The 9,902-nt window shown below is 36.9% G+C and overlaps 2 protein-coding genes and 1 pseudogene across 2 annotated transcripts; 2 read left to right on the forward strand and 1 right to left on the reverse strand.

The window, feature by feature from the left end:
* LOC107584130 (mismatch repair endonuclease PMS2-like) overlaps positions 1 to 4,919 on the reverse strand; it is a 19,088-nt pseudogene extending 14,169 nt beyond the window's left edge.
* Positions 4,920 to 5,162: 243 nt separating this feature from the next.
* On the forward strand, positions 5,163 to 6,531 carry LOC107584189 (eukaryotic translation initiation factor 2-alpha kinase 1-like). Its single transcript, XM_016270694.1, has 4 exons — positions 5,163 to 5,305; positions 5,677 to 5,755; positions 6,303 to 6,470; positions 6,515 to 6,531. The coding sequence occupies exons 1-4, from the start codon at positions 5,294 to 5,296 to the stop codon at positions 6,529 to 6,531; spliced, it is 276 nt and encodes a 91-aa protein (XP_016126180.1). The 5' UTR covers positions 5,163 to 5,293.
* A 376-nt stretch (positions 6,532 to 6,907) lies between these two features.
* LOC107584190 (eukaryotic translation initiation factor 2-alpha kinase 1-like) lies at positions 6,908 to 8,307 on the forward strand. Its single transcript, XM_016270695.1, has 4 exons — positions 6,908 to 7,081; positions 7,453 to 7,531; positions 8,079 to 8,246; positions 8,291 to 8,307. The coding sequence occupies exons 1-4, from the start codon at positions 7,070 to 7,072 to the stop codon at positions 8,305 to 8,307; spliced, it is 276 nt and encodes a 91-aa protein (XP_016126181.1). The 5' UTR covers positions 6,908 to 7,069.
* Positions 8,308 to 9,902: the final 1,595 nt, after the last annotated feature.

Raw genomic sequence — 9,902 nt, forward strand, 5'->3', positions numbered from 1 at the left:
TTTCTGTGATTGCAAATCAGAATTTTCAGCAGCCATTACTGCCCAAGAAAACAGCTGCTTACATCTTTGTGGAATCTGTGATATACGTATATCCTGTGATATATATCTTTTATATATTATAACTTAATTTCTTTATTGTTCTGTCAAGTCTTACCTGAAGCAACAGTGATGTTTAGAGTGACAAAAGGGTATTGATGCCTATTGTACATGTGATAAACCTCATTCACAAGCTTAGAAACCTGCAAATCTTACAAAAAATAAAAAAATAAATAAGAAATGAGGATGTCATACTTATTACATATAAGTATAAAGACAATAAAGCATACTTAAATAAAAAGAACACACCTTTACTGGATCACAGGGTCTTTTATTGATAAAGAAGAACTATCTATCAGTAGCACTTCGACCAACACCATGATCCGTATGTGACACAAATCCATCAATGCTAGAATTTAATAATATCAATAACCATCACTTTACACAGGAATATTCCGAGTTATAAAATGATTTTCATTACCTTATTTGAAAAAATTGGTAATAAGTGAATCTTTAGTGGACAAACAAATGAATATGTTTACACAGAAAAACTTACCTGAAAAGGTCTTTAGGAACATCTACCCCACCAAGGCCATAGTCTTCCTTAATTGATTCATTGGGAGATATTTGTTGGAAGGGAATCAAACTTTGTAGCTGTGGTCAAGTATAAATGTGAAATAACATATTACACTCAAACAACTGGGATAAATAATAATACATATACTTTAATATGATAATATAACAAAGTGTGTTCCGTTTGTCAATTTTGGTGTCAGAATTGATCTTCTTAAATTATCCACTACAAAGAATAGGTCATTCTCACCTGTTTAGGTCCAAACACAGCTCCAATGTTGTCTCTCATGCTGTTACTGCCACTGGTGCATAATACTGTGGTGCGCTTGCCTTGTCCCATCTGGTTGGTGCATGTAATACGCACACCAGTGGAGATGATGCAGTAGGACTGCAAGACGAAAATTATCTTGGGATATTCCTGCGAAGAAACTCTAGTTAATTTCTTCCTTAATATGTGTACAAATCCATGTTCCCAAGTATCTCCCAGCTGACCTTTTTGATGTTACGTTGGAACTCCTTGTGTCGAACAGGCAATGTGAAGAAGAGCTTCTGCAGAGTGACAGTAGTGCCATGCTGATGGGGATGTGGCACACGCTGAGTGAGACGACCATCATGGTCATACACCAGCCGAGCTCCGATCTGAGTGCTTTCATGGCAGGTCACAACACTAAGATCACTGCGATCATATAAAACAGTGTAAATTAAGAAAGCACTAGTGACTAGAAAGATTAATAAAGAGATTACTAAAACAAGATATCAAAGCATGAACAACTGTGAGATCATCTCTGTACTATAATAATATTATCATAATACTCATACTGTAAGAGTTAAGAGGACAAATCCAAATCTTAGGTGTTACCTAAGAGCACAAAGTGAGCTCAGAGCTTCACCACGGAACCCAAATGTCTCCACATGTATCAAGTCTGAAAAATCTAGAGTTTAGAGGTGTGATGTTTTAAAGCTGCAAAAGTTGAAAGGACACAAATAAGTTAATACTGTATCAAGTTATCCACATGAATAAAGTCTGAAAAATCTTTTAGTTTAGAGGTGTGATGCTTTAAAGCTGCAAAAGTTGAAATAACACAAATAAGTTACTACCTTTCTTCCGGCTTCGCTACTGTTCGGACGCTTTTGCTTACTGCTTTGCTCCCTATTTATGTACTTTTCTCAGATTTTTCTAAGATTTTAAAGGTCCCATATTTCTGCCATATGTACATTAACTGACAGTCACCACTGATAAGCTATCAGGCGATCCTCAAGTTATGCAGAGGTCAGACAGATTCAACCGCAATTTCAAAAATAAGTTACTATGTCTGTTTTTGAAGCAATTGACAGCAAAATTTTGGAAGAAATAGTACAGCACCTTAAATCGTCAACCTGCTATCTTGACACATTCCCACAACTTTTTTCAAGTGTGCTTAACTGTTTAGAAGCAGATCAGCAATTGACAGCAAAATTTTGGAAGAAATAGTACAGCACCTTAAATCGTCAACCTGCTATCTTGACACACTTCCCACAACTTTTTTCAAGTGTGCTTAACTGTTTAGAAGCAGATCTCTTAGAAGTGGTGAACGCCTCACTTCTTTCTGGGACTTTTCCAAACTCCCTGAAAACTGCAGTTGATTAGCCCCTTCTGAAAAAGAGCAATCTTGATAACACCATATTGAGCAACTATAGGCCAATATCAAATCTTCCTTTTATAGGCAAGATTATTGAAAAGGTAGTTTTTAAATCAGCTGAACAACTACTTAAACTCAAATGGATACCTAGACAATTTTCAATCTGGTTTTTGACCGCATCACAGCACAGAGATGGCGCTCATTAAGATAATAAATGATATTTGCTTTAATTCTGAATCTGGCAAAATATCAGTGCTGGTACTACTACATCTTAGTGCTGTGTTTGACACTGTTGATCATAACATACTTCTGGAGAGACTGGAAACCTGGGTCGGGCTTTCTGGGATGGTACTCAAATGGTTCATGTCATACTTAGAAGGGAGAGGTTATTATATGAGTATAGGAGAGCATAAGTCTAAGTGGACGTCCATGACATGTGGACTTTTTGTTTCCAGTCAAGACTTGGAGAAACTTGTTCATGCCTTTATCACCAGCAGGGTAGACTATTGTAATGATCTCCTCACTGGCCTTCCCAAGACCATTAGACAGCTGCAGCTCATCCAGAACGCTGCTGGGATTCTGACTAGAACCAGAAAATCTGAGCATATCACACCAGTCCTCAGGTCCTTACACTGGCTTACAGTTATATTTAGGATTGATTTTAAAGTACTTATAAATTACTATTTAAAGTACTCGTTTATAAATCACTCAATGGCCTAGGACCTAAATAAATTGCAGATATGCTCACTGAATATAAACCTAACAGTCCACTCAGATCATTAGGATCAAGTCAGTTAGAAACACCAAGGTTTTACACAAAACAAGGAGTCTGCTTTTAGCTATTATGCCACCTGCAGCTGGAACCAGCTTCCAGAAGAGATCAGATGTGCTAAAACATTAGCCACATTTAAATCCAGACTCAAAACTCATCTGTTTAGCTGTGCATTTATTCAATGAGCACTGTGCTACGTCCAAACTGATTGCACTGTATTTCATATATAATCCTTTTCTATTTTTAACTGTTGTTTAAATCAATTTTTAAATCATTTTAAAAGTTTTTAAATTCGTTGTTTTATTGTTGTGATTATTTTTTATGATTATTTTACTTCCTTTTGTGTAAATCACTTTGAATTACCATTGTGTATGAAATGTGCTATATAAATAAACTTGCCTTGCCTTACTGGGCAAAAGTTGAAAGGACAAAAATAAGTTACTACTGGTCAAAAAAAAAAAAAAAAAGATTTTGATTTTATAATGTTTTTGAAAGAAGTCTCTCATGCTCACCAAGGCTGAATTTATTTGATCAAAAATACAGTAATAAAAACAATAATATTGTGAAATAGTATTGCAATCTAAAATAACTGTTTTCTATTTTAATATATTTTAAACCATAATTTATGCCTGTGATGGCAAAGCTGAATTTTCTGCAGCCACTACTCCAGATCTTCAGTTTCACCTGATCCTTCAGAAATCATTTGGTTTCCACAAAAATATTAAAGGGTATGTTTTGTTATTAGTTTAAGTATTTGTTATTGACTGTTCAAATTCAGAGTTTTGAGCTGCGTAGAGTAACGCGTCAAAAATAGCATCATATGACCCCTTTAAGCAGCAAAAACTGTTTTCAACATTGATAATAATAATAAGAAGAAGAAATATTTCTTGAGCAAAAATTAGCATATTAGAATGATTTCTGAAAGATCATGTGACACTGAATACTGGAGTAATGGCTGCTGGAAATAAGTGGTCACAGGAATAAATTAATACATTTTAAAATATATTAAAAATATAAATAAATGCAGACTTGGTCAGCATAAGCAACATCTTTCAAAAACCTTTTAAAAAATCAATTATCCCAAACTTTTGACTGGAAGTGTAAGCATACCACAGTCTTTTATCTCTGATGTTCACAAGACAACTTACTTAGTCCCTCAAAGTTTTGCTCCGCAGCGCCTTTTCCATTGTCGGAAACTTCCACCAACTCTGTTCCATTGTCTTTTAGCTTGACATCTGTATGAAAACAAAACGCTTGACCAAATGCAGCATAACCTCAAATGCAATGTTTCCTCATGCTGTCATCCCTTGAGCTCACATACATTAGTGGCACCTGCATCAATGCTGTTCTCCACCAGCTCTTTCACAGCTGTGGCCAGGCTCAGCACCACCTGTCCAGAGCAGATCTGATGCACAGACTGTTTGTCTATTGCCTTTATAGCTCCAGCAGAACCTGTGCTAGGAATGTAAAAGTCAGAATATGAAAGGAAGCAGTAGCAACAGTACTGTACAATACTTTAGTAAACAGTACGTCCAGCATAGCAGATAATATCACTAGTCTATTCTTTTGTTATTTTTCGTTGTTATAATGTAGCAAACTACTGAAAAGAATATGCAAAGCAATAAACACTTACCTTGAGTCTGACATTTTTTTCTGGAGCAATATATATGGTATCAGTCACGGAAGCTTAATTTAAGAGTTGCATTCTGGGCGTTTTGATAGCTTTTGCTCCCTGCGGTACTCAGTCAAACAAGAAGCGGGAATTGAATGTGTTTTCATTGCTCAGTGTGAAAAACCAATGCTTCGACAAGGGAGTAGTTCTGATAAACTATAAACTTCAGTATTTCATATATGAAATAAACATGCGCACTCTCTGCCGCTCTGTGGCCGTTTCCCGCGGGGTGACGCACAACGTCAGGTCACCACATGTTTTGCGTAGCATGTGATCATGATCAACGCCTTTACTGTTTCGCCTTTTCGTTTTATTACTTTGTACATAAGTTAATTTGTAACTTAACGCGTCTTATTTTTCCTTTGAAGTATGCTCGGAATGACATTTTCCACAAATGGCTTGATATTCTCATTGTTTGTTGATCGGTTAATTTTATTGACGTATCAGATTGTGAAGCATTGTAATAAAACTAAAGTACCGATTTTAATGTTTTATTTTGAAACATTTCATCATCTTGCGCGTTGTTGCCTGAGTAGGGACTATGTAAAAAGTTCAGATCTAGTATTAGCCGAAAATGACGAAAACATTGTTATTGTCATTGTCTTTTAACCTGTGTTATTTATGGAGAGAAAGGTATGTAGAAACTACAATCAATACATAAATGATTATTCGATTAATGTTCAGATGCATAGTGTCACGAGTTGTTCATCACATCATCAAATGATAGTAATTTAGAGATACTTCCTAACTCCTGTCCGTAGAAACATGGCAGGTTACTGTCGGTTTACAGTGGTATTTTTATTCGGCCAGTTTTAAATCTTGTAAGTGGGGTTTGCCAAATTAAAAGGGCTGGATTTTTAACTTTGGCCCTTCTGAATGGGATGAACAGAAGTGTCTGTTAGCAAAACATCATGTTTCACACAACAGAGAGAGTCATGGCTGAAGAAAGTTCGAGTAGCAGTGCAGTTTCTACTGTTAACAGCCGTAGCTTTCATATCCAACAGGGCCTTTCCACTCAAGACAGAGGACCAAGAGGAGGGATATTCAGCCTGACAGATACGGAGGAGGACGTCCAGTTTGATAGTGAGTCCACTGCAATATTATGTGCAGCCCCTTTCATTCATGAATTTGGGTTTATAAGCCAAGTATTAATGCCATTTACTCTTTTTGTATGTTAATGACATTAAGTATCATGTGGACAATCTGTCAAAGTAGTATGCCTAAATAATTAAATTCAATTAATGCAGTTTTAAGATGTCCCTCCTCCCTAATATTTCTTCTGTGGGATTTCTTAGGGGTGTGGGGGGTAGCTTGAAAATGTTTCAAGCTGATAAGTTACTTAGACCTTACCCACCCCTACTGTACACTCAAGATGCAGCATTGGTATATTTCTATTTGCTCAGCTGTTAAGTGAGTACCATAAATGCTTGGTGTCTACAGTAAATGGAGTCAGAGGAGAATGACATTATGGCTTTAATTGCCAAAGTTATTGCACAAGGTAAGTAATCTCCAATCCAAGTCGTTTTAGACTCAGTTTGGTTAGTTTTCGCTTATTTTGTGAATTTGATATTCAAAAATAGTCAAACATAACAGGCTAGTATTCACCTTTTTATTTGTCATATAAATGCAGCCTCAGACTCGGACAATAACTGTGAAGTGTTGCTGGCGGGGAGACAGTATCCATCGATCCAGGAATTTGCCTCTGTCATTCCCAACCAACTGCTGCTGGGATCTCTACTGGAACACTTGTGCTTTGTTTACGAGCATGATCCTACACGCTCGCGCATGCTGTTTAAGGGTAAGTTGATACTGATACTGATATTTCTGTTATTTGTCTTACAGTTTTTCACATTTTCTAAGACTCTGAACCAAATTCTCAATAGCCAAAACCAATTTGTCAAATAAATCTCTCTTTCTGCAAAACCTTTAACAAGTTCAGGCAGTTTAGACACTGTTTGCAGATCTCATTCACTCTTTTTTGCATAAAAGTTTGGGCATAAAAAGATATACAAAGTTACAAATCTCAAAGTCCACGCCAAAGGGAGATATTTCGTTTTTTTTAAAAATCCCTTTTCAAGAACTACAACAAACGGCTCGTTTGGACTACAGCGCTATTTCCAGGTTTTGTGATATCACAAAGATATCACAAAATAATTCCCGGTTTCCACAAATGGCTTGATATTCTCATTGTTTGTTGATCGGTTAATTTTATTGACGTATCAGATTGTGAAGCATTGTAATAAAACTAAAGTACCGATTTTAATGTTTTATTTTGAAACGTTTCATCATCTTGCGCGTTGTTGCCTGAGTAGGGACTATGTAAAAAGTTCAGATCTAGTATTAGCCGAAAATGACGAAAACATTGTTATTGTCATTGTCTTTTAACCTGTGTTATTTATGGAGAGAAAGGTATGTAGAAACTACAATCAATACATAAATGATTATTCGATTAATGTTCAGATGCATAGTGTCACGAGTTGTTCATCACATCATCAAATGATAGTAATTTAGAGATACTTCCTAACTCCTGTCCGTAGAAACATGGCAGGTTACTGTCGGTTTACAGTGGTATTTTTATTCGGCCAGTTTTAAATCTTGTAAGTGGGGTTTGCCAAATTAAAAGGGCTGGATTTTTAACTTTGGCCCTTCTGAATGGGATGAACAGAAGTGTCTGTTAGCAAAACATCATGTTTCACACAACAGAGAGAGTCATGGCTGAAGAAAGTTCGAGTAGCAGTGCAGTTTCTACTGTTAACAGCCGTAGCTTTCATATCCAACAGGGCCTTTCCACTCAAGACAGAGGACCAAGAGGAGGGATATTCAGCCTGACAGATACGGAGGAGGACGTCCAGTTTGATAGTGAGTCCACTGCAATATTATGTGCAGCCCCTTTCATTCATGAATTTGGGTTTATAAGCCAAGTATTAATGCCATTTACTCTGTTAATGAGTTAATGACATTAAGTATCATGTGGACAATCTGTCAAAGTAGTATGCCTAAATAATTAAATTCAATTAATAAGATGTCCCGATGTCCCTCCTCCCTAATATTTCTTCTGTGGGATTTCTTAGGGGTGTGGGGGGTAGCTTGAAAATGTTTCAAGCTGATAAGTTACTTAGACCTTACCCACCCCTACTGTACACTCAAGATGCAGCATTGGTATATTTCTATTTGCTCAGCTGTTAAGTGAGTACCATAAATGCTTGGTGTCTACAGTAAATGGAGTCAGAGGAGAATGACATTATGGCTTTAATTGCCAAAGTTATTGCACAAGGTAAGTAATCTCCAATCCAAGTCGTTTTAGACTCAGTTTGGTTAGTTTTCGCTTATTTTGTGAATTTGATATTCAAAAATAGTCAAACATAACAGGCTAGTATTCACCTTTTTATTTGTCATATAAATGCAGCCTCAGACTCGGACAATAACTGTGAAGTGTTGCTGGCGGGGAGACAGTATCCATCGATCCAGGAATTTGCCTCTGTCATTCCCAACCAACTGCTGCTGGGATCTCTACTGGAACACTTGTGCTTTGTTTACGAGCATGATCCTACACGCTCGCGCATGCTGTTTAAGGGTAAGTTGATACTGATACTGATATTTCTGTTATTTGTCTTACAGTTTTTCACATTTTCTAAGACTCTGAACCAAATTCTCAATAGCCAAAACCAATTTGTCAAATAAATCTCTCTTTCTGCAAAACCTTTAACAAGTTCAGGCAGTTTAGACACTGTTTGCAGATCTCATTCACTCTTTTTTGCATAAAAGTTTGGGCATAAAAAGATATACAAAGTTACAAATCTCAAAGTCCACGCCAAAGGGAGATATTTCGTTTTTTTTAAAAATCCCTTTTCAAGAACTACAACAAACGGCTCGTTTGGACTACAGCGCTATTTCCAGGTTTTGTGATATCACAAAGATATCACAAAATAATTCCCGGCTATGGAAATTAGAATGGTTGGGGGGTGGGGAGGGGCGAGGTCGTGGTTAGAACGCTTGGTTGAGTGCATCAATACTGGACAATGATGTAATCTGCAGAATTTACACTTCAGTTATGAGACTGTGGTATAAATAAATTCAACTGTATAACAGTTTCACTGCAATTCATGTTAGAATGTTAAAATTAAAGAACAATAAACATAATACATATTACCGTTGCACTTATCTGTACATGGTAAATGCAGTTATTTTTAAGCGGTTTTTGACATCACAGAAGTGTCTGTTAGCAAAACATCATGTTTCACACAACAGAGAGAGTCATGGCTGAAGAAAGTTCGAGTAGCAGTGCAGTTTCTACTGTTAACAGCCGTAGCTTTCATATCCAACAGGGCCTTTCCACTCAAGACAGAGGACCAAGAGGAGGGATATTCAGCCTGACAGATACGGAGGAGGACGTCCAGTTTGATAGTGAGTCCACTGCAATATTATGTGCAGCCCCTTTCATTCATGAATTTGGGTTTATAAGCCAAGTATTAATGCCATTTACTCTTTTTGTATGTTAATGACATTAAGTATCATGTGGACAGTAGTATGTAGTATGCCTAAATAATTAAATTCAATTAATGCAGTTTTAAGATGTCCCTCCTCCCTAATATTTCTTCTGTGGGATTTCTTAGGGGTGTGGGGGGTAGCTTGAAAATGTTTCAAGCTGATAAGTTACTTAGACCTTACCCACCCCTACTGTACACTCAAGATGCAGCATTGGTATATTTCTATTTGCTCAGCTGTTAAGTGAGTACCATAAATGCTTGGTGTCTACAGTAAATGGAGTCAGAGGAGAATGACATTATGGCTTTAATTGCCAAAGTTATTGCACAAGGTAAGTAATCTCCAATCCAAGTCGTTTTAGACTCAGTTTGGTTAGTTTTCGCTTATTTTGTGAATTTGATATTCAAAAATAGTCAAACATAACAGGCTAGTATTCACCTTTTTATTTGTCATATAAATGCAGCCTCAGACTCGGACAATAACTGTGAAGTGTTGCTGGCGGGGAGACAGTATCCATCGATCCAGGAATTTGCCTCTGTCATTCCCAACCAACTGCTGCTGGGATCTCTACTGGAACACTTGTGCTTTGTTTACGAGCATGATCCTACACGCTCGCGCATGCTGTTTAAGGGTAAGTTGATACTGATATTTCTGTTATTTGTCTTACAGTTTTTCACATTTTCTAAGACTCTGAACCAAATTCTCAATAGCCAAAACCAATTTGTCAAATAAATCTGCAAAACCG

Source organism: Sinocyclocheilus grahami, unplaced genomic scaffold (assembly GCF_001515645.1).
Source record: "Sinocyclocheilus grahami isolate Dianchi unplaced genomic scaffold, SAMN03320097.WGS_v1.1 scaffold57.1, whole genome shotgun sequence".
Classification (NCBI taxonomy): Eukaryota; Metazoa; Chordata; class Actinopteri; order Cypriniformes; family Cyprinidae; genus Sinocyclocheilus; species Sinocyclocheilus grahami.

Excerpts from the sequence above, each read along its gene's own strand:
- LOC107584189 (XM_016270694.1), top strand. Across the intron at positions 5,756-6,302 it reads GGAGGACGTCCAGTTTGATA|CCTCAGACTCGGACAATAAC; the intron begins GTGAGTCCACTG and ends ATATAAATGCAG.
- LOC107584190 (XM_016270695.1), top strand. Across the intron at positions 7,532-8,078 it reads GGAGGACGTCCAGTTTGATA|CCTCAGACTCGGACAATAAC; the intron begins GTGAGTCCACTG and ends ATATAAATGCAG.